The 23,160-nt window shown below is 40.5% G+C and overlaps 2 protein-coding genes across 3 annotated transcripts; one reads left to right on the top strand and one right to left on the bottom strand.

The window, feature by feature from the left end:
- Positions 1-7,328: 7,328 nt before the first annotated feature.
- Positions 7,329-16,746, top strand: LOC109464725 (blood vessel epicardial substance-like). 2 transcript variants are annotated; one of them, XM_019761793.1, is made up of 7 exons: positions 7,329-7,549; positions 11,395-11,937; positions 12,800-12,930; positions 13,443-13,551; positions 13,848-13,959; positions 14,427-14,600; positions 15,389-16,746. In XM_019761793.1, the coding sequence occupies exons 2-7, from the start codon at positions 11,485-11,487 to the stop codon at positions 15,457-15,459; spliced, it is 1,050 nt and encodes a 349-aa protein (XP_019617352.1). In that variant the 5' UTR covers positions 7,329-7,549; positions 11,395-11,484; the 3' UTR covers positions 15,460-16,746. The 2 variants fall into 2 exon arrangements, with proteins under 2 accessions (XP_019617352.1, XP_019617353.1); XM_019761794.1 differs by having other exon boundaries at positions 7,330-7,511.
- A 4,236-nt stretch (positions 16,747-20,982) lies between these two features.
- Positions 20,983-22,479, bottom strand: LOC109464590. The gene has a single exon (XM_019761597.1). It carries the CDS (start codon positions 22,351-22,353, stop codon positions 21,148-21,150), a length of 1,206 nt encoding a protein of 401 aa, XP_019617156.1. The 5' UTR covers positions 22,354-22,479; the 3' UTR covers positions 20,983-21,147.
- Positions 22,480-23,160: the final 681 nt, after the last annotated feature.

Raw genomic sequence — 23,160 nt, 5'->3', positions numbered from 1 at the left:
GTAACACAAACGTAAAACCCGTCCGAACGTACGCTGCACTACAAATTAAAGACTGCACGCAGCAGCTTGTAATGACTTCAGATTAGACCCCGGGTAGCCTTTATTAGTTTTTTAAATGATGTCTGGTGGTAGGCGTTTAACGTGGCCTCTAAGATAAAGGTTTCAAAATGGTCTATTAACGTGCTACGTAGAGGGTGAATATGTTCGCTTAATGCTAGCCGCGGGTCCACTATTTAATGTTAGCTTTACTAATATCGATTGTCTTCCTCGAGCCACTAACACTCCTACAGGTTTGCAGATCTAGTTTGTGCATGAATCGCACTTTTCTATCCAGGAATATTGTGATAAATTGCTGAATAATAAGCGTACTTGAACTTTATGTACTGTACTTCAGGCAAGCCGTTTGAGTTGGAATGAAGTGCGCTTAAATGCTAAAATATGGCAGATATAGCGGAATTTATCATTTGATCTTAAGACGAATTATAGTTTGTATTCCATCCAGAAATATCATGATGAATTGCTGAATAATGTTCTTACTTGAACTTTAGGTACTGTACTTCAGGCAAGTCATTTGAGTTTGAATGAAGTGCGCTTTACTGCTGAAATATGGCAGATAGCAAAATTTATCTTTAAATCTTAAGAGGGATTATATTTTGCATCTATAGGACGAAGTGCGTCATCGACAGCGCGTTGATTGTTTCCAAACGCGTTGATCGCGCGTTGATCGCACACAAAAAGTTAACTTTCTGCTTTTATCGTGATGCAGGAAACCCGCTTAAGCTTAAAGGCATCTATTGCAGTTTTTTAGGCTTGGAAACCCGATTTTTCAGAGTCAATATTCTAGTCGCTTATTTACTTACTAAGTTGAGCCACAGTATCCCGATGTATATTGATCCTCACGGAGCACATTTACCCAAAGTTCTGATGGCAAATGGTTACTGGAAGAGCCCTACTACTGGGCTGATTTTTAGGGTACCACCCAATAAAGGACTCATCTTTGGGTTTGTTTCTGCAGTTTTAAAAGCCCAAAGTATGAAATGCTGACTCAAATGGGCCAATAAAACAGTATGTGTCAATTTCACAAAAATTGCCTCATTCAGAATATTTCCAGTTTTGCTGCCCTGAAATCGCATTGGAGAGAGTTATACAAAAAAGTAGATGAGACGTACAATCTAGGTAATGCAACAAGACACGTACTGAGGAGAAATCCATCGGATATCATACTCTGTGAAAATTGAACATCCAAGAAGCCATTTGCTGCATCACCGCCTTTGACAATTGCTCTATCTACTCGAGTATAGGACTTAGCATCATGTATCACAATTTTAGAACCATGGAAATCTTAAGAACTTAAAAGGTTTCTCTCTTGCGTCCCCGCCTTGTAGCTAAGTCTAAGTATGGCAGAGTATGCTTCAAAGGAATTCCTTACTGCCTAGTATGTGCATAAGTTAGTAAGAGAATCGAATCAGATGCTTACTAGGCAATATCATTATGGCACTAGTATTATTGCCCTGCCATAAATGCCATGTGCATATCTATATCTTGCATGCTTTTTATTGTCCTCCTACAAAATAATAGGATATTTAGAAGGGTCTTTTCCAGGATCGTTGGTATGATTCTTTCATCCAGTGTCAGCTTTGATCTGTCATTTATCTAGAGTCCATCATCCATAGTAGAGTTAGTATTTGAATGAAATTGTCTGAAAAGAACAGTGATATGTCACCATGTAAAAGCAAGAATGGTGTGATCATAGGTATCTTGTCAGGAACGATGGCTAACACGCTTTAATTTCCGCATTAAAAGTGATCTTCAGCATTGGAACATCCTCGGTGAATCTGCAGATCTCCTGACCTCCATGGTCAGTGTATTTGTCAGACGTCTCCCTCAATGGGTTGTTGTATATGTCAACGTCCGTTCATGGACTCAGTTCATAAGGAGACATGAGATGGACTAGAATGAATCGAATGCTGTTATTAGTGAAAGAAGGAATCAATCAACTTTATTGCTCGACAGTTGTACAGGGTACAAAATAGAGCTATTGGAGTGGGTTCACGTATGACAACAATGCGATCATCACAATAATAATCTTCCTAGAAACTATTACTACATGATATGAACGTAAATGGCGTATTGACATGATGTACTTTAAACATTTCTGTCTGTCACAATTCTTTATTTTCTAAAGCGATACATACATATTGGATTAGGTACATAGATACATAGTCGGGCATGACATACGTGGATTGAAAATGCATAAGTACGTTCACCTTTTGCAAAGGTTTACTAGATTTACTAGTGATTATAGATTCATTAATTTTTGTCTATCTACTGTATACGATTGACATGTCATATAAATGCTTGTAATGAACGTTGTTATGGTATGAGTTGGGTGGGTGGGGTACTCGATGGAGCTCGTTCATTTTTCAAACGGCCACAGTGTTTCACATATAATAACATATGACGATTCACATTTTGAAAAAAAATCACATTTTGGGGTTTCATGTATTTCTGATAGAATTCACATTACATTACATCACATTTTTTTATATTTTCTTGACATTTTGCACCAAATTCACATAATATTCACATTTATGAACCTGGTAGTGAGCTCGCTCATTGAAATTCCCGAGTTCTAGAGCCTTTTATAACTTTACCATCATGGAGACGACCCTCGCCACTGACCCTAGTTTGATTTTTATTTCAGATTTCAATGAACGTCGTAAGGTGTGATTGCCTATTCTTTATATCACCGAAATCATAATCATCTTCAGTGCAGGACCGTGCCCGGAAAGGACCTTTGCTTATCTCTTCAGCCTACTCTTCGAAGGTTTCATAAATATCAAATAAACGATAAGATGATACAATAAAGCGGAGACGGCTGCGGGAAGCGCTCAATATAGCCTGCTATTTTTCTCCTTCTCGACCTAAGGTAGCCTTATCAGTTATTTCTCATTGCATGCACGCAGACGTGAACCCACTCCAATAGCTCTATTGTGAAATTATTACATGGGCAATCCTTCACGTCATTGAGAAGTAGCGTGACAAATGAGACCAAACCCGCGTATAAATGCCCCATGAAGTTTACAGATGAACCTGAAATTGTCTACTCTACAAGAATGCTACAACATAGTTGGTGACATTTAAGGAACTGCCAGGATGTCTCTCCTAGATTAGAGTTCAGAGCTACTGCCGGAGCACAGTTAGCTACCCCGTAATGAGGTCATGACCTCTGGGCCCTGGAACTAGGATAAGACAGCAGAACGTACTGCGCCTGCTTAAAACCGGTAATGTAGTGTGCATGGTTTTTCGAAAAAAAAAACCCGTCTCGTTTGAAGTCAATTTTTAGTACTTTCAAGTACAAAATTTAAAAGTTAACTTAAATGTGACATCCTGTCCATAGTTTGCAAATGGTATGTTCAAAAAGATATTGTCTGCAAACAAAAAAATGTGATGCAACATTGACCAAACATCCAATGAAAAACGTTAAAAATCCGGGATTCTGACAGGCGCTGTGCGTTCTGCCTATCTGCTGGATTCGACCAGTCTACTCCAAGATTGCGAATCACCATTAAATCATCTTGGCCGAGCCAGCAAGGCATTGCCATTAATAATTTGTTGGAAATCTTATCAAGGATCGTATTTAAAAACTAATCGGCACTTTAGCATAAAAACTTAAGATTAACAACAACTGGCATGTCGTTATATATAATACGTCAAAATGCAGGGCATGTCTACTAGGTCTAAGTGTATATATAACGCTAAGCTTGTGTAACATATCTTTGTGCTTGACATAACATATGTGAGATAACTGCTACGGTTTCTCTCTTCTCTTGACGTATATATTGCACTTTTTTATTCGAACAGATGTATATTTATTACAACCTATATCCCTTAGAAGTGCAGTGTCTTTTTAATCATCGCCATTTTAACTACCGTCTTTTTAAATTGTCAATGGATTTTAGTATGTAAAATACTGACTGTTTGTATTGAATTGTTTTTAAACTGTGTAAATTGGACGCAATTCAATGATACACTGCAATGTTCAATAAAGTAATCTTGAATCTTGACTTGACTTCGTTTTAGTTTGCTACGGTTTAAAAGGCAGATAAATGTGGCATCATGCAGTTGCAGAATGACAGGGGATCAACGTTAGGGGTTTAGCCAGTCTCGCCATCCTAATACCACTGTCTCATAAACTATCTGTCTGATGTAAACATGGACCCACTACAGGCTAAATTGACTAGCAGGAGGCCAAGTTGAATGGCGATGTCCTTTTAACACTTGTCAAATTGATATCCTTGGGCGTCTCTGCGCACACAATTCGTTTGATAGCTTAAGTTCGGTATCATATCAAATAGGCAATAGAGACAGCATGTGGCAGCTTAACGTCACATATCCATAAACCAAGCTGAAAGCCAAAACGCAGGTGCATTACGCCATGTCTCTACTTTACGCATCATTGGGCTTTAAGCTGTCTAAGTGTCATAAATGATAGATGGACCATTAAAGGAAAAGACAGTCGTGAAAGTGGAAAAAATTAATACGGTTAGCGCTACAAATTCTCTCTACTGCTCTCGTCCTTGAGGACTCGGAAGGTGCATGATGAAAAAAAAATATTCAAACAAAACACATTCACATTGCCAATTAAGACCACAGAAAGTAATTTTTATGGATGACATCAGCGCGCGTAATAACTTTCGCCTGATTTTGAAAAACAAACAAGAAATTTGCCATCTGACAGTGGTCAACTTGTCAAAAATAGGCAAAGATGTCTGTTGCCATGCCGGAACATTGATAGCAGATAAATATGATCGTCGAATAGAGGAGACAAGAAAAGGCTCTGATTTAATTTTCTAATCAAGTTTTTTTTTTACTTTGATGCAGTGATATATGATGGTGACTGTGCATATGTGATGTTCCCACTGAATCAAAACCATTTGTACAATGATTAAGTCAAAGTGTAAAAATGTAGGAACCTTCTTTTTTTCGGCCCGCTTTGTTTTTTTTTTTCGCCCGCTCGCATTAGATATGGAGTCTGCGTGGGATCGCATCCATAAAAGTTTCTTGCCGTGGCCTTACGTCTAGTTTTAGACTCTCAATCTATCAATTTGAAGCTGTCTTTCAGACATTATATACCACTGTTTGATCTATTCACTGTATGCGTTATCACGAATGCCAGTTTAGGGGAAAAGAGACTCCTAGGACAATACGTGATCTGTGTAAGAGATTATATCTTTTGGAGTTGACAAGTTGTTCACCCCCAAACTATATAAAAGGATATATGATAACACTTTAATTTTCTGGTCAATTACAATTCAAGATGGTGTCAACGGATAGAGGGTGTCCAGAACTACAGAGTACGTGTGTCGGTTGAAGTAATAGTAAAATTAGGCCACAGAGCGATAGTGCAGAAAAAAACTAAAATAAAGGCAGGCCTAGGTATCTTATGATAGCCCCAAATGCTGTGATAGGAGCCATGATGTCAACATACCAGGCAATGAATTTCAAACTTTCAATCAAACCATTGCATTGATAGATGAAGAGAGGGGACTTCCTTCAACTGTTTGGGTCAAAATATGAGGATTTTGGAGTTGCCTGAAATGAAAAAAAAATCAGAAAAAAATGAAGCTGGCTAATCTGTGAACAAACAAATTGAATTGGTGTGGCCTTATGACATTTGACATCGAAGATGGGGTAGGAATGTCATAGCTTTCCGTTACATCCGGAGGGTCCTCACTAGTATAGCCTCAGTGAACAGTGCAAGGATGTTTCCAATTGATATATTCAGCGTCTATAGATAAAGAAATTTGTAGTAACGCCACAGTAAGTACATCCTCCATAGACTCCAAATCTAAAGCGATAGGGTGAAAAAAACAAGGCAGGCTAAAAAAAAAAATTCCTACATTTTTAAATGGCGAACGTAAAAATTACTTGCTGTTGCCTAAATTGACCTTTACCCGCAGTAGCAGACCCGTTGGAACTCTTTATAGCAGTATTACATTTGAGTGGGGGGAGCCGGGCACACTAGTATCCTATCATTGGGTATGGCATACACTTGATTTGATTTCATTTGATTTATTAGGTTGTATAAAAATGACACAGCCAGGACTGCCCAACTAGCCGGAGGCTATTGTAAAGGGTAACTGCGCAATATACAATAAAACAGTTATAATGCTCATTTATATGCGAATCAGAGGTTGATTTTACTGGCATACACTTGCCCAAACTCCCAGCAGCTGACTGAACCCACTCCCCAGCCTTACGACATTTATTACTAACATTTATTATTATTAATAGAAAACGCGTTTGTCAGGAAAAGGCTAGGCTGATTCACAAAGTATTTTCTATTACATAATATATTCTTGGATAGATGTCAACAATTCTTTGACGACAAACGATCTTTGAATGCCGCCAATTCCCGCGTTCGCACTTGGTTAGCCAACGTGTTCCAAACCCATTGGCACACATAATATTCAAATGGAAGCGTATCAGTTGCGGTTTATAAATAACTGCCCCCTGGTGTTGAGTGAATGTTCGGTATGGGAGTCATTATCAGTCATTTGCACCTTCCATTGCCGCCAACTGAAGACTAACAAAATGTTGCAGAGTCTCTTCTTCATATAAAGCCATTTTAAAGGTTTTATTTCAATATCCTTGGGCCATGGAGTTGACTGATAGTGTTACACGTATCAGACACATGTGCTTATGCCTGATAATAAAAACTGGTTCCAAAACATGTACAGCAATAATTTTCTTTATTCATATATTATCTGTTACTTCCTTACAATGATTTTGATAATGATTTAAGCAATGCAACTTCCATATGTTTGTTACGTCTCGTTATGTTTTCGAAAGGCCAGACACATTATTGCTAAGTAACTTAGTCTCTGGTGGAAGTATTTGCATCATGTTGCTCGGACGGCCACTAATTTGGTTCCAAAGATTATGGTCATCAAAATGTACGTAAAGTGGAGGGAGAGCTTTTCAATTCCACGTTGGATTGATAAATGGGCAAATCGTCGATGAGGGGATCTAATATCGATAAATCCGTGCAATAAGCTGAGAACTGGGGTCCTGGGAAAGGACATATACAGAATTCCGCCATTTTTTGTGACGTCACGAATGCTGAAGATGTCGTCTGTGGGTCAGAGTTGAGAGGACAGTTCTACTGTTCCAGCAAGGCACGCCGAAACCGTCCTTATTTACACGAAATCTCTGCGTGTCCTGAGAAAACAACTGACATAAATTATGTATGTTGTCGTTAGATTATGATAAACTAACTGCGCATGTGCGAAAACAGTGCATGCGCAGCAGGGGTGGGACATTATTCTGAGTGTTCGCCCCACACAACCCGGTAATTGGACATTCTGCAAGACGGAGCGAAATACGATCCGCATATAAATTTGAGAATAGAGACTTGCCTGCTGGGATAGGGTGCCTGTGCCCTGGAATATTTGCTCTCTTTGCGACGGGGAGGGCCAGTCGGCATCGGACCAAAGAGCTAGCGGAAGGTATGCACGGCATTTTACAGCTACAACGTAGAATATCGGTAAGTGTTCCGACTTCACAATTAGACATTAACATAGAGAGACTACGCCTGCACCGTTTTGTTGTTATATATTCATATTGTCTTGTACCGATACAAGGAAGGGTGTTTAAACACCATGCCTGAAATAGGAGCTTCACATATCTGATAGCGCAATATATAGGAGACATACATGGCGGCCATGCTTGGTACGCAAACGGAAAGATAAGGCTCAGACGGTAGATACCAATCGTCAGTTGTTTCTATAAAACTCACTGTCTGACACAAATTCTCACGTTGTAGACACCAAAGTCCCCTGGGATAGTTTTAAATGTCAGCTTCCGGATGTTGAACCTAGCGGATTTATACACACAGAACGTCATGCAGTGGTCTGGAATACTTGTCACATTCAAGCGAACCCCCCAAGCCGGCACGGGCGTTATTTTTAGTCCCCTGAAACGCACGCCAAGTTCACACCATTTAAGTGCATGGGGCTTCCTTGAATAATCATTACGAATGATAATCAACAATCCATCATGCCAAAATCCCATTTTCTAATCACGTATGATTTGAGAGAAATTCCTACATCTACAAGATAGAGTCTGTGGTTTGGCAATCCCAGTGATGTTCCATATAGCCATTCCAAAATGATCAAATTACAAGATACATAGGCGAGCATGGCTAGCTCATTCAATGCAGTATACATGTACAGCAATTTGTACAACGATGAGATGTTGTCGAGCCTAAAACAAGACAGAGTCAAACAGACACAAGATACACACGTTTTGCTGAGTCTTATATAAGACCTAATTGCTAAATCCGTAGTTGTATTTACGTCAATGGGTAACATTAGCAAGCACGGTACAAATCTCGCTGTTGAATGACACATCGTCAAGCACGGCCCAGTCTTGCGATTCTAAATTGGAACGAGAGGTAAGATATCGTCACAACATGTATGGTTGACTAGCCTTGTAAGTGATTCTAAAGTTTCAACTAAAGAAAAATACTAGACATTTACCTAGAATCACGTAGCATAGACTCATCAAAATATGTCCATTTGTTATTGTTATACGATCAGACACCATAAGTCGTGTCCTTTTTTTCGACTTGGAACTTAATGCAGGACATTTTTGCTAATGCCATTTTGCAGAGCCTTGTTTCTTGGGGGATATAAATCTCATGTATTTATTATTAGAACCCTTTTGAAGAGAGGGACGAAGGGGCTTACTTTATTTATATCCAGAGCCTAGTGCAGATGTTGCTTTTTGAAGGGATTCCACTCGATCCGCAGTGCGTGCCAGACATACAGCAGTGACCACGTGTGTCAGAAACGGTCGCCATGGCCTGGATCTGTGTTATAAAGCAGCATCGAAGAAGGCATATGCAAATCAAAACGTCGTTTAAATGCAACAAGATGTGACAAAACATGTTCTGGCGATGGCAATGTTGTGTACATGCAATCTACATGCAATCAAGCTATTGGACAAGCAATCTGAGCAAATACCGTTAGCAAAACATAACTAATTGATTTTCTAATTTCCCTTAATTGCTTTCCCAGATAATTAGTCTGTAACATGTGTGGACGAGTATGTTCAGGATGTGTACCATATATCCAAACGGGAAGGATTTGCCATTGCGGTGAACTGGAGAAAAAAAAATTCCAATCTACCAAAATGGCTGACCAGGGCCAGCCAGGGGTCGCTGGATGTCCGATTTGGCCTGTCGACCATGGCTTGCACCTGTTACTCCATTGATACGGGCCAGTCAATGGCCTCGACATGCGATAGATAAACATTGCTTCGTATGGTTCCATGACAACGCGTTAGTGCATCGACCCAAAAGGCATAAAAGTCAGCTTGATAACAAGTATCTGTTACCAGCCTAGAAAAGAACAAGAAACAGCCATGCCTTCAAATATCAGAGTTATCAACCAAGAATTGAGGTGTCAAAAGAATTTAGGTGTATTTTCCAAGAACTATTGTAGAGTGGAACTCGTTGCGACCAAGTACAAAGATTGAGTGTAATGAGTCGTTTTGTGTATTATACATATGTACAGATACAGACAAAAAGTACCAATATATACACGTACTGGATAATATCGGTGATGACACTAATTCCTCTTTATTCATCTTTTCATTATGCATGTAAGTGGTTCCCATTTTACAGCCATAATTTGTAAGTAATGAAAAGAAAGCTCACTGTCAAAACGTCTACACGAAGAGTTATTGAATTAACCAAGTATATCAATGCGTGTTTTGTCTTTATAGACCATTTGGGTGCTATCTGCAATATTGGAGAAAAGCTAATACTCCCTGAGTACCCAATTCCGTTTGCTTTAGCTGGTTCAATCATGAATGAATTCAAAGTAGACACCATTACGTTCAGACGGAAAATTAACTACTAAGAAATACATTGCAGGACAGTATTGAGGCAATGTGTTTTAAAGTAATTCGTGTGAAGTTTCTAACCATTTAAAAGGCCAGATAAATAAATAAAATAAGACAACATACTGTACTATAGCTACGAGCCTTGTTTGATCTCTCCAGATTGTTATCAGTATTTAAAGGAGATATCATGTGGATAGCTATTCTTTGAAATCCGAGTTATCTCATGAAAAATTCTTTAATTGATTACATATGTTGAAAGACTGAATAGAAGATTAATTGATAAAGATTATCAATTATTGTCTGTTGCATATAGCAGATAGACAACACGTATGGAATTTTTTCTACGTTCCCTAGTTAAGCTCAGAGTCTGGATTGTTCTATAATGTCCTACTTAGACATGATAAAACCAATTTTTCAGAGCAGACAAGGAAAGGAGTATGCAACAACAGCACATAGTACACCTTGTCGTGATCTGCAAACATTTTACTAATCTTCAAGCAGATATTCCAAGGGCTACCCCCAGCGTTATTGCAGTATTATCGTTGATACTTGTCCTAGTCAGAATATTACGACATTGGAAATATCGTTTGAACTTGGGGATTCTTTTCTGCATGTACGTGTTAAAAAAAAGATACAAGATGGCTTAATTGGCATTCGCAGTGTGTAACACTGAATTAAAACCGAATTTACAATAATCACAATTAGACAAAAACAGTTACAATTGCTAAAATATAAGATGTATACAAACAAGTTAAAACTACATGTCAAACACAGTTACAAACGACAAATTGGTATTTACAATGCTAAATTAAGCCTATGCTGGTTAAGGAGTAGGATCTAGCATTCAGGTATCTGTTTGTATTGGCTTTAGGATAGTCCAGTTACTCTTCCATCCCAGTGGTTTGTGTAGAAGGACTGATGCATAGATGATGAAGTCTCCCCGAAGACTGGTGATTAAGTCTGCCTGTTTCCGACTGGATCTAATTTCACCATGACCCCCTCATGCCCGCTCACATCGGGAAGGTCGTTCTGGAGATTTCGTGATGGCATTGGAAGTCTGCCTGAGTACTGGCTGCCCACAAACCTATTTTCCGTTCCTAACGTAAGCTGCGATGAAATCAGGGTTATTCTGTCAATTGAAATGCAAATGAACCCTGTCAGGGTTATTCGGGCCGGTCAGGATAGTAATGGAGCTAAGTTTGAATGGCGACATCTATCTTTGCAGACAAATGTGGCATGGAAGAAATTTTCTTCTCTTCCAAATTGTTATCCAAATGCTGAAAAATGTAATAATGAGATAACCTATCGGGCTAAGTACAGGTCAACAGATGAATAGCTAAATGATATTATAATACAGAGATATATCTCCCACATAATATACATTTTGAACTTTTTTTTCTCATTTGGGTAATCTTTTGTCATCTTTTTTGTATCTAAATAATTGATATCTCATCTCTGTGTTATTGTTATGTTTCCTCACAGGAGTGACATCAGTGTGAACCATCACGAGGGTCGACTCTAGACCTTCTCAAGTAGATACACGGACTTTCTAAGAACTTTTATACGTCCAAAATGTCGGCAACGACAGAAGCTGCCGCCCTCGGGACGGACGCTATCGACGTCGCCACGGCGGTTCCCGGCGATGACGGGACCGGGGACGACGGGGACGCCCTCTCGGGAGTAGAGGACATCATCTCCGCCATCCTGCCGGGCGCGTGCGAGACGTGGAACGACGCGCAGCACGTCCTGTTCCAGCTGGCTTCTATCTGCTTCCTCTTAGCTCTCCTCCTTCCGCAAGTCATTAAACCACACACATGGATTTTCCGCGGGCTTTTGATTCTCGGCTTTATTTTCATGGCACTGTGGGGAGGGATCGCCGTCTGTATAGCTGATGTCATCGGCTGGTACATCCTGTTTATCGTCATGAACCTAGTACACGTCAGCTACCTCGCCTACATTCAGCGGGAGGCAGAGTTCGAGAAGATTCTTGAAGACGTCTATGCGAAAATCTTCGAACCCCTTAAGGTGAGAGACTTTAGCTTCTAAAAGTTTCACTTCACTTATTTGCACATCAATAAATAGTTTGCTTATAAAGCTCCCCACTCTCCAGTGTCACTGACAAAAGGTATGGTGTGGATGCTGCCTGAAACGTCTGAACGTTTAAAAAATCATATCCAGTTGCTTGTCAATGAGTAACTGTTTTTGGTGTATCTTATTACCTGGATGTCTAACCTTCACCGACGAGAGGGATTGCTGTTCAAAAAAGCGTACACTTGCACACCTGTGCACAAGAAACTGTTACCTAATCACCTAGGTAGATTTTACAATCCATCCAGTTATATCTTATTGCCTAGATGTCTACGTACCTTCGTCGATGTTTCACATCTATGTGTTCAGATTGCGAATATATGGTTAAAATTATGTTTGTGAATGATATTGAAAATTTGGTAAAATGTTTACAGTCCTTTAGTCTAGATTCTGTAACATTAGCTAGCGCTATTTCATATAGACCAGGTAAAAATTATAATCATTATAGCGTTTTGATGCCGTAACCCACCAGTCACGTTGTAGTTGTAGTAGTAGCAGCAGCAGTAGACAAGATTTTTTTCCACAACTGAAATAAAAACTATTGAATAAAATCTTTTGCTCTGTGGAAAACTTTAAATTGCTAATGCAACTAGACAACCCTTCCATCGAATAACATATGTTCCTTTATTTATTCCTACTACAAGCCGAGAAGTTGATTTCATCTCATGCTAGTTTATTTGTATCCGTTAACTCTATCGACTCACCATGTTTTGTTGTGACCTGTACGTAGCTCAATGAAGGTCGCCATTCATTCAATAAACGTTCCACTTTTAAATTGCCCCCTCCTCCCCACCTCTAGGTGACCCGTGATACATTTGCTAACCTAGTCGGTGCGAGAGGCAAGGTCTTCGAGCTGAAACAGGGAGACGTTTACGCCGTGGAAGGAAGAACGACGTCGGAAGATAGGATCGCCATCCTGATCTCTGGAACGTGAGTTCATCAATTATTCTATACCTCTATTTTGTTCAACATTCAATTATAGCAGTTGCCATACATAAGTATACCATGGCATGTACGGTTGTCGTGCAATAAGATTGTTCCTTGAGATACGTAGCCTGAATAAATCGCGCTCCTGGCGGACGCCCGCCCCTAAGGTGGGGGTCACTAACTCCCGGCCGAGAGAGCTTGTGTAAACATCGGCTATGTAATACGAATTCACTCGTAATTTGTTGGTATAAAAAAAGTACCGTCAAATAATCCATGACGCGAAAGATTTGACCATAAAAGATCCAGTTATATCATGAATGCTTCTAGACTATACTAGGCCTATACGAGGATGTTGAATGCCTACCTTTACTTGATTATGACTTAATGAAATAGAACATCACACATTCAAAGGCATAAGAACTAGATGTATATAAGATGCACTGTTAAATACTCTTAGACATTCTACTATTTCTTGTAACAGTAAGTAAATACTTACCACCTATCCTTCATTGCAGTCTAAGGGTCTCGTGTGAGGACCACCTTCTGCATTACATCTACCCCAACCAGTTCATCGACTCTTGTGAATGGGAAGCCTTCAGGCTCAACCAAGGAAAGCAGTTCCAAGTAAGTCCTACATGATAAAGATATCATGAAATTGCACACGGTTTTTAAAATCTATGTTGTTTTTTTCTGGTTAAAATGTGTGTGTTATTCTAAACCTTATTGCTTCAAGTAATAAGCATGATATGTATTTGTTATACTTCACAACAATGTATTCGGTCTACTTAAAATTACTCTTTTGTACGGTTTTATGTTACTCAGCTTTCTGGAAGACCTCACACGTTGTGTTATTGCCCACGTATACTTTGTGTACATAAATTTGGAGTAAGTACATTCTGACTAACAGCTGATTTGCGCAGGTGTCTATCGCCGCTGAGACTCCGTGCCGCTACATCTGCTGGCCACGTGAACACCTGAAGTTCTACCTGCAAATGGACCCGTTCCTGGACGCCGTGTTCCACAACATCATCGGTACGTACTCCTGCATATTCAGTCTTGTAACAGTGTTAATGCAGATAGGATGTTTCCTGTTAATCGTTTGCAGTTACCGGTTCTTTGGTTGAGTGATGGGGAGAACGCTTTCTGGAGCTTAAAGTTTCACGAGATCCTAGGCACCCGCTCTTGAGTGTCCCAGCGGCGAACAAAGAACCAAGCGACTGAAATCGCTCCATGCTTGTACTTGTAAGGTCAGGCGAAAGGCCATTCAAATTACTGACCAATAGCAGCTTATGGTAAATAGTATCTACACTTTTAATGTAACCATAAACTCAACCATCTTGATGATGCAAAATCCTTTAACATCAATGGGGTGCATTGAGTAAATATGTACTCTTTGCGGATTCAGCCTGTGGCAGAAGTTTCCTGACATCCATACCGTAAGGTTGTAGATTAAACGTATTGCCTGTCTGATCCTTTGATGTTTTGATCTTATTCTACAGGAAAGGACATCATAACCAAGCTGTACCTGCTGAACGAGCAGCTGATCCGTAAGCCGCCCAAGACCCTGAACATGGTGGACATCCGTAACTCCGTGGCCAGGGACGACCCCACCTTCACAATGCAGCGTCTCTCCCAACTCGGCAGCCCGGAGGACTTCGCCGCTTTCAAGCCACGTAAGTCTGCCTCTAACACCACAAACAGTTGATCGTGTGTTCTTGTTTTATGTTTACTGAAATTCCGCCTTCCTCTCGTTTGTTATTCGTCCTCATTTACAGCTTTTGTTGAAGTCACTGGTGCTTCACTTCTGGGCGATGACTTGCCCAATGTTCTGTGTGACTGCTTCATACGAGGAGAGAATCTTAACGTTGAGCTTGAAACAGGGCTATAAAATACAGCATTTAAGAGACAGCGGTGCACAGTGTAATGACCAGCATGTTCTAGTCAGCGACAATTGGACATAACACTACAATGAAAGCTGTAAAAGGGGGTTGTCCTGACAAAATTTCGCAAAGCAACATCCAGGGGTGCAGTTGTACTTGATCTGGTTTTCTAGGTGGTGGAAGGACGTCCTTTTTTTAGTAGGTGGACGGCTACTCTAAGCGAAGAGAGTCCACCAGGTAGGAAACAGATCAAACCAATCTAACAGGAACGGGCAGAAGAAATGGAACGCATTTTCTGCAAGAAACGCTACAATTTTGGTTTCCTTCCTTAGACAGAAACGGTATTCTAAGTCTGGCCCTCCTCTTTGAACATCTTTGAATTATATCAAAATTCGCAAACGTTGTCGTGTTACTGAGTTGAACCAATACGTTGGTCTTGCTTTACTGACATCACTAACCGGTTTGTTTGACCTTGTGCCCTTGGCAGCAAGAGGCGTACGTGCATGACGTTGTACGTCTTTTCCTGTGACTCAGAACGTAAACAAACGACACTTTCTGACAACCCTGCCCTTCTGTTTCAGTGTCGATGCCTGGTGACAAGCCGCCGCCCGGAGGAAGACCACTGAGCATGTCATTTGAGACGACCGTCTAAGGAGAAGCATATTATGGATCTGGCATTTGCAGGAGGCCGCCATCTTGTTTCAAAATGGTGCCATCCATCTATGTTGACTAAGTCGACTACGTTGAAATTCGAGTCTTGAGATGAAATTATAAGGTTCAAAAAAGTTCCTTGGATCTAATCATGGAAGATAAGACTTAAAAACACCATCCGTGTGTACCAATGTGTTTTTGTGTTACAATAACATTGTGCCAAGTGCCTCTGTTTCTACTCAGGGGCCAAACGCCTTGTAGACAGAATTTTCGGCAACTTTGTTACAGAGGCTGTCTTGTAATTAACACTTTACAGGTGGATTAGGTAAAAGTGTAAATAATTTTATCGATTTAGAATTGCTTTTGGCATCTAAGTTGGTGGTGTCTTAATTGTTTAGTTGTTCTTTTCCTTGTCACTGAGGATTCTGTTTTCATTCACAACTCATGGTATGCGTTAGCTGACCAATTTGATATCGTCTATTTCTAAATTCACATTTCAGCTTTCCACACCTAGATGTGTGTAGAGATGCTTTTCTAATTCAAGCATATGTAATCCTTGTGACTTCGCAAATTATTTTATGGCAAGAAAATCGTGATTCACGTTGAGCTTTTATTTCATATCCATATTTTACCAATGGATTCACCATTTCTCAAGCAAAAACTGAATGTGTTTCTTTGGCCTTAGCCACATTTGTCGAGTGCTAATTGTACGTAATTGTCAAAATCTTTGTAATTTCTACCAAAACTTACTCCAGCTAGGAGATAGAAGAACGTAGTTGTTAGTTTGCTTTGCAATAAACTAAGTTGAAAATATATGACGACTTGGTCACAGATATATTGGAAAAATACAGGAGAAAACAACAACTAAGTGAGGTAGTTTAAAACTTACGGTTGTGGCAGTAGCGAAGTTTGTGCTGACCATGGACTTGTTATTTTTGTATATTGTCCCTGCTGTACAGATTTGGCATGTTCGGTGTGTTCAAAGAATGACTCTAGTACACTCTAGTAAATTTTAGTACGAATAGACTTTATTGCTGTCATAAGAAACTCTATTTCCAACATAATATTTATTTCGAAGTGAGATGTAACCGTGTGTGAACATTTGCACTTCAAGTGTACATATTTCATGATTTCATTTGTCACAAAGTGTTTTCTATCTGTATTCAGATCAGTACAACAGTTTTGTCGGCACGTTGAATTTGTTCTAGTTCCCGATGCATACATTATCGTAGTTTAGTTAGGTGTATGTCTGTACGAGAATATTCAGGAATAAAGCGTTTGCGTTGAAGTTTCTGGCCATATCCTCTTTATTGTGTTGTGTCGCAAAATATTTTCTAAATTGTCGTGTTTTGAAATACCACCAACAGTAAAGGCGCGGTCACATTTCCCGACCCGGGGCCAAAACAAAACAAAACAAATGTTTTAAAAATTAACCATGTCCATGAACACTATTTATAAATACTCTTGATACAAATTGTTCATTTTTGGTTCACGCAAACAACCCGGCCGGGCCCCGGTAGGGAAATGTGACCGCGCCCTAAACACAGTACCACAATACGCCAAAAAACTCAAGCAACTGGATATAATTATGTCTAAAATCATATCCAGTTGCTTGAGTAATGGTTTTTTTGTGTGTGTGTGTATCTTATACCTGTATGTCTAACCTTCACCGACGTACGTACCACAAATAGCACCAATATTCCCTCTTTTCGGCATATAATTGGTGGACTAATTCTAAGCTGTGTTATTTCTATGCTGTTGAATAGGAGGTACGAACGACTCAATAAAGAAGTCTACCTTAAAACTCTCCACTTAACTGGCGACAGCATTGCTGAGTCGACAAATGGCCGGTATCTGAGTGTATTCTTTGCTTCGTGCACACTAAGATAGCTTGACGTCGGTCTCACTGGAGTGACTATAATAAACTTAGGCACGCTTGAGTTAGCATGAAACTTAAAGGATCACTCGTCTCCCCAGGCGACCTGGTATCCTAGCAACGCCATCACCTCATAAATTACCCACCCTGGCGAATGATGTTCTAAATTTGCCTTGCATTGTGTGGCTACCGCAGCAATCCTATTTGGTGAATGGGTTTTTCTGTATAACGCATTACGTGGATATACTCAATCAGACTTTCTGTGACAGGGATATGTACTTTTGAGTGCGTGCAGCGTATGACACTTTTGGTTTGCTGGGCAGGTGCATATTTCTGAATGACACGGTGTCTAGATGTGTGTCAGAAAAGGTGATAATCAGTAATTCAACTTACATTTTGTAAGACATAAACTCTAAGTACATGTAAGTACATTATAGTTGTAGTTGTAGGAGTATCCATATCTTGCACTTGTTTCTGTCATAAAATAAAATAAAGATTCTTAATTGTTTTAATTTCTTTATCGTCCATCTTTTGAAAAATCTCGTTTTATCTCGCGAGATTTAAACTTGTGCTCAGGTGATATTACACATATGAGGATGGGCATCGCTTTATTTTTTTCTCATATTTGGGCAAAATCAACGCTGCTAGTATATCGCTGTAGATCAGGACCAATTTTTGGTGCACACTGGAATAGTTACAATGTTCATCTTCATTCAGGAATCGTACCTTTGCTGTGTATGTTGACTAAATTGGAACAAATTACTTTTTGACCGAGACAATTCAATTCAAAGCAAAGCTATAGCGTCATAGACCATATACACCAGCACCACCTTCCGGGCTGTAACAGTAATAAAAGTCTTTAAAATTTGTCAGTTTTAAACTGTATTGTTCGTACCGAAATCTTCTACTCATTTTCACATCAAGCCCGTGTTATCTAGATCCTACACTAGCGCCAACTGGGGACATCAGCCCCTCGGAACGTCATTAAGCAAACTTGAAGTGCAACTGAGACAACAGCCAATGTTTTATGTGCCGCGAATAGACTCATCAGAGAGCAACCCTAGACCGGCAGTATGCTCGACACGCCATCTTACGAATTGTTTCTCTATTTTTGTCTCCGAGACTGTGGCTACGGTAGACTGGCCTTTCCCCCAGTGCTTTCTATTCAGTGTTATATATTCTGTACGTAATTTGCCACATACATATATTCTGTACGTAGGATGAAGTTATCCATACATACATAAATTTGTAAAATCTTTAGTTGTAGAAGACCTTACAAAAGTCCCAGTACTTTTTTTTTCAATAAAGAATCTGTCAATAAAGCAAACTTTAGCAGAACAGTAGAACAAGTGACTGTTAACATAATACAAGATAACTTTATTGTACAACAGTTGTACAGGGTACGAAGTATGGCATCTACTAGTACATATTAACTATATTTTTAGGCTAGCCTAACTAATACAAGAGTTGGTGATTAGAATGGGATAGATATGAAAGTTTAAGTATGATATAATTAATTAGTATATATCCATATGTATAGCTTGCAGGGGTTACAGCATAATGACCAAACACTATGTTTTCTTTTGCAGAAAATTTAATGTACATGAGCCAAAATTGTCATGCTAAATTTGAAAAATTGTTGTAAATGTAATGACAAGAAGTGGGTATAATAATAATGGTCCAGTTATATTAATTCGAGCATCGTAAACTCTGAACTATTCATATTGCCAAAGTGTAATAATCTTGTCTGTGATAAAATTCAATCGTCGCTATATACGCAATTACGGTATACACCGGGGAGCATTCTAACAGCACATTAACATTTCGGAGAGGACCCTCTGGGTATTTGCTGACCAAATGACATCAAGCTCGCCTGGCCTGATCGAGTTACAGTTCCAGGTCAGAGATGTGCAAGTCTAGGTAAATTTATTATGGGGAAAGCACGCTGGGGCTAAAACGAGCAGGCCTCGACCCATATCGCCTTATACGGTAATATCCAAGTTCCTAACCGTTTGCGACTTACGACGGGAAAGTCGTAGAAAATTCACGAAAGGAAAAATTGGATTAGTTTTGGTGCCATTGTCAAAGCTGACGTTCAAACGCAGCAGGTTCGCAATCCGCGGTGTTTTCCACTCAGAAGAGCCTCTAGCGGTAATACTGCTAACTGCAGCCTGCTGTCTGGGAAAGTTGCAGAATTCACGAAATGAAAAATTGGATTAGTTTTGGTTTCATTGTCATTTGAGCAAAGTAGGCGTTCGAACACAGTAGATTCGCAATCGGCAGTGTTTTCCCCTCAGAAGAGCCCCTAGCGATAATACTGCTAACTGCAGCCTGCTATCTGCAGCCTGCTATCCGCTGTTCAAAGAAAATGCCCCTCCCTTTTCAAAGGACACGTTTTTTTACCTGGCAACTGTAACGTGTTTCTGTGATCCTGGTAATGTGTATTAAATATGAATGAGTGCCTTATGCAAATATGATTTACTTGAATGGATGGATGGTTCCCCTTTTCAGCCATTTTGGCGCCACTATTCCACTACATAAGCCACAGACATTGAAAACACTGGGGGATACATAGCACATCCTCTGCAATAGTAAAAACTGGTATATACAATATGTTTTACCGGAGTTTTCATTTCTTGTATCCTATACTTATTATTATAATTAGCCGACCTGATGGAACTATTTTCTGAAGTGAGAGAAGCATATTTTACCGTCACCAAAAATTAGCCTCTACCAGGCTTCAGAAGAGGCTGGAAATTGACCAATAGACAGATAAAATGTCAAGGAAGTTAGTCCACCAATGAAATATTTGCTGACTGCTTTAGCAGACCGACTCCCCTGACATGTTATCTGTCTCTTTGGTCAATTTCTATTCTTCCTATCCGCTTTTAAAGCCTGGTAGAGGCTAACCAATATCTATAATATATCATTTTCACCTCAAGGTTTTAATCGGGCATATCATTGAAAACTACCCTCTAAAAATAGACGACCGTTCTTTTCTGTTTCTACAAAGTGTAGATTGTTTACCTAATTTATAGGACAGGCTACAGCTATATAGTACATGTACCACTTGTGTGCCCAGCTTACGGCCTTTGAAAAGATGATTTATTAATTAGGGCACACATTCTTTGCATAGCTGTTGTGCATTTTAGTACGTTTTCCTGTCTATGTGATTGTTTAACAATAGTACTCCAAACATTGTAAAGTACAAAAACAAAATCACACAGCAAAGAAGTCATATTCAATATCACCAACTTTCATTCACACTACTGCAAGTCTGAACATATACTAGTAGCAGCAAAAGGAGCAACTTAAAGTATAATTTGTACGTCAAACATCAAGTATCAATTTTTATGTATGTTGAACAACCAGAGCAATAAAAATAGACTGGATTTTAATTCAGGCTCAACCATCTTTTCCATTTCGTCATTAACACGTACAAATGCAAAGAAAGCAAAAATATCACAATCTGCAAAAATATCACAATCTCCAAAAATAATCACAAAAATATCACAATCTGCAAAATATCACAATCTGCAAAAATATCACAATCTCCAAAAATATCACAAAAATATCACAATCTGCAAAAATATCACAAAAATATCACAATCTGCAAAAATATCACAAAAAATCACAATCTGCAGAAATATCACAATCTGCAAAAATAATATCACAATCTGCAAAAAACTTCAACATACAACTTTCCACCATATGGTTTCTGATATCGCTACACATATTTTTCTAGCTTCAGTGTTGCTAGGGTCGCAGAACAACTTTGATAACAATTTGTAAACTACAGTGAGACAAAAAAAGTCACTTGTTATCGGCGGGGTCCACCACACCTTCAGGCATGAGCGCAGCCTGGAAACACTGTCCACAGTCGCCATGACAACCGATGTGCCCCATGATGAAATCCGAGGGCAGCTTATTCAGCAGCGACCGCAAGGGGGCACCACCGTACGACCTGGTACTGCGCTTCTGATGAAGTCCCCTGCGCGGACTCGTGAGCTCTTTCGGCCCGTCCGCTTGGCTTGTCGTCTTCGAGATGAAGTCTTGCAGATCGTGCATCTTGGCAACTAAAGCCACCTTAGCGGCGTTAAAGGAGCTAAAGTCTTCGTCCTGTTTCGTTGCTTTATACCTTGCGTCTCTGTCAGGTTTTGACTTGACGTGGCCGTTGCGAAGGGCGTCCATGTCGGTGTCTCTGTAGTCTTCGCTTTCAGATGATGTTCTCGAATTGTGGTGACCGTCAGCGAGCAGTGGTTCTCTGTCATTCATGCCGTAGTCTTCGGTTATTTCCTTGTCTAAGAATCTAACCGTGACGCCGTTCTCTTCACTACCGCGACGGGGGTCCACTTGCACGGGGCTGCTTCTCGACTTCTCCGACCGTCGCCCGGCGTTGTTCATGCGGTAGTCGTGCTCTTTCAGAGTCTCCTTGGACAGACGGTATCTTGGCGTCACCTCTGCGTGTTCCTGCCGCCACTCTTGCTCGTACCGTAGGCTCCGCGCCGCTCGCACGGTCGGCTCGAGCTCGGACAGGTGGTGGCTCCAGAACCGGGTACAGTCCGATATCCTAAGCCGCACGACACCCGTGGAGTCTAGCGAAGAACACGGCCTTGGCGACTCCCCCTTGGTATTCACAGGCGGCCTTTTTAACGGCATTCCCTGACAGAAAAAGTCCGGATCTTTCTCTAGATTCGGCACGCTTGGCGACCACCGCTTCATACCCTTGCCTACCTGTCTCGGGGATACCCCTACAGGCGACCGCCTGTCTCGCGAAGAAAGCTTCAGGGAGGGTGAGGACTGCCACCGCCGGATTTTCTCCAAGTTGGGCCTTTCTCTACCCACCGGCACGAACTGGACATACGAGATGTTTGACGCTGCTCTCTTGGTGATTCCGTGCCGAGAGAAGAACACGTTACTGTCCTGCAAACTCTCCGCTAAGCTCAGCCTACCCCCAGGAACTACCGACCCTTCTCCGTGATAGTTCACATGACTAGACTGGACCCGACCTGTCGCCATACTCGATATTTAACCACCAAAACGGATCTTTCTAGCGATCACGCGAAAGCTCTTTTATGACCGCTACACACTGGGAAGAGCTTTAGCTCATAAATGAAGCCAAATCTTCCCCAGATAACCTTTGTTCCAAATTAATCCATGGTCCGTGCACCTGCGAATGGGTTATTCCATTGCAATCTACGGGGTTTGTTTGTACAACGAGATTCAAAATTCTAATGTTCTGCCTTTTTCAATTTTATTTTGTTATAGAATATGTTATATAAGACAAGAATGTAACATTGAAATTAAGTTTCATGGTAAGTACGCTGCATTTTTCTGGTGTACTATCACGGTAAGACAACCCCTCACAAAAAGTGAGCACGTCCCAGCATCATTGCGATGTCGATGTGATATTTCTGCTGTCGATGACTACCAACGCGTCCCATTGTTTTCTTTTACAGCCGGTATTTCAGAGCCGCCATGGCCACCAGGTGCCTTTGAAATAAAAAGCCATCAATGATTAAACCAGCCCGTCGTGTGGGGAAAATGCTGGTAAACAGACTATTTGCTTGTGGGATCGCTGGGGTATTAATGTGGCTTTGATCTGGAGGTAAACGTTCTGACGCTGGAGAAATGTGTGAAAAGGTGGTTGGAGTATCGTTCCCCGAACCCAGGTTGTGAGGACAGACGTTCGTGACACCTGTGAATGCTCCCCCCTCTTGAGCGCACAGATTTCACAAAGAACAGTCCCGTTCCTCCTAGCCTCTACCAGGCTTCGGGAAGCGGATGGAAAGAGTAGAAATCGGTCAAATAGAGAGATAACATGCC

This window comes from Branchiostoma belcheri, unplaced genomic scaffold (genome assembly GCF_001625305.1).
Source record: "Branchiostoma belcheri isolate BF01 breed outbred unplaced genomic scaffold, Haploidv18h27 scaffold14, whole genome shotgun sequence".
Lineage (NCBI taxonomy): Eukaryota > Metazoa > Chordata > Leptocardii > Amphioxiformes > Branchiostomatidae > Branchiostoma > Branchiostoma belcheri.
This window is presented reverse-complemented; position numbering and strand designations above follow the sequence as displayed.